The sequence below is a fragment of the Lottia gigantea genome (genome assembly GCF_000327385.1).
Source record: "Lottia gigantea unplaced genomic scaffold LOTGIsca_927, whole genome shotgun sequence".
In the NCBI taxonomy this organism is placed as follows: Eukaryota; Metazoa; Mollusca; class Gastropoda; family Lottiidae; genus Lottia; species Lottia gigantea.
The window spans coordinates 1-866 of NW_008711035.1; the positions used below are offsets into that span (position 1 = coordinate 1).

General features: G+C 29.8%; 1 protein-coding gene across 1 annotated transcript in view; it reads right to left on the minus strand.

The window, feature by feature from the left end:
* Positions 1-705: 705 nt before the first annotated feature.
* LOTGIDRAFT_176291 (hypothetical protein) overlaps positions 706-866 on the minus strand; it is a gene marked incomplete at both ends in the record, with an annotated part of 1,602 nt that continues 1,441 nt past the window's right edge. The window contains one exon of the mRNA XM_009068707.1: positions 706-740. Within this exon, the coding sequence (XP_009066955.1) occupies positions 706-740 (35 nt within the window). The remainder of the gene's footprint in view (positions 741-866) is intronic.

Genomic DNA, 866 nt, shown 5'->3' on the forward strand with positions numbered 1-866 from the left:
ATCTGACATAAATGATAAAAGAATTGTTTGAATCTATTTTAAGGCTGTGATGATAAAGAGATTATATATATATATCATATGTAATATATTACCGGTATTTAAATTTGTAAATCATGTATTGTAACAAAGAGTTTTAAATTCAAAACTCACTAATTTTTTATTTACTTTGTTTACAGTTCTGGATTCAGGGTGGAATGCATGCCATAGTAACAAAAAAATGCCTATATGGTTGTTGTTCACACTGATTCACAGTCACAAATTGACAATAGAATCCTACAAGGCTACATGGCCCTATTCACATTTCTTATAATTTTATTTTGTGAAACCCCTCGCAAAATCACTACGACACTTGCTGAAAATGTCTTTAGTTTCTTGGCGAGCCTAACATTTTTAAATTATCACCCACTTCGGGTCCACTTATTAACTTATTACCTAAAGATGGTTTTTCTTTGCCACCCGCCAATCTTTTTAAAATAAGTGTTTATTCACAAAATCGGTGCTTTTTGGCTTTTTGTACAAACCTTATTTATGATTGTCGTACAAGATATGAATAACAACTAGGTGAACAAGATGGATCACAAAACTCATGTCAGTCAACGACTGCGTCATTTGATGGAATAGTGTTAATTTTAGAAAACGAAACATGAAATGTAAAATTTTATAGTCTTTGATTTTATTGCCTTTAATTTTGTCAATTATTTTAGATTAGAAAATAACCATCATATGGACGTAAAGACATTCTGAGATAAATAATACACATTCGAAATTTATGAAATGACAAGCTATTGCAAACTGACTAGATCTTATTAATTGCACCTTTTTATCTTATTTATTCCATTGTCTACCTATTTTACATCAAAAGCGAA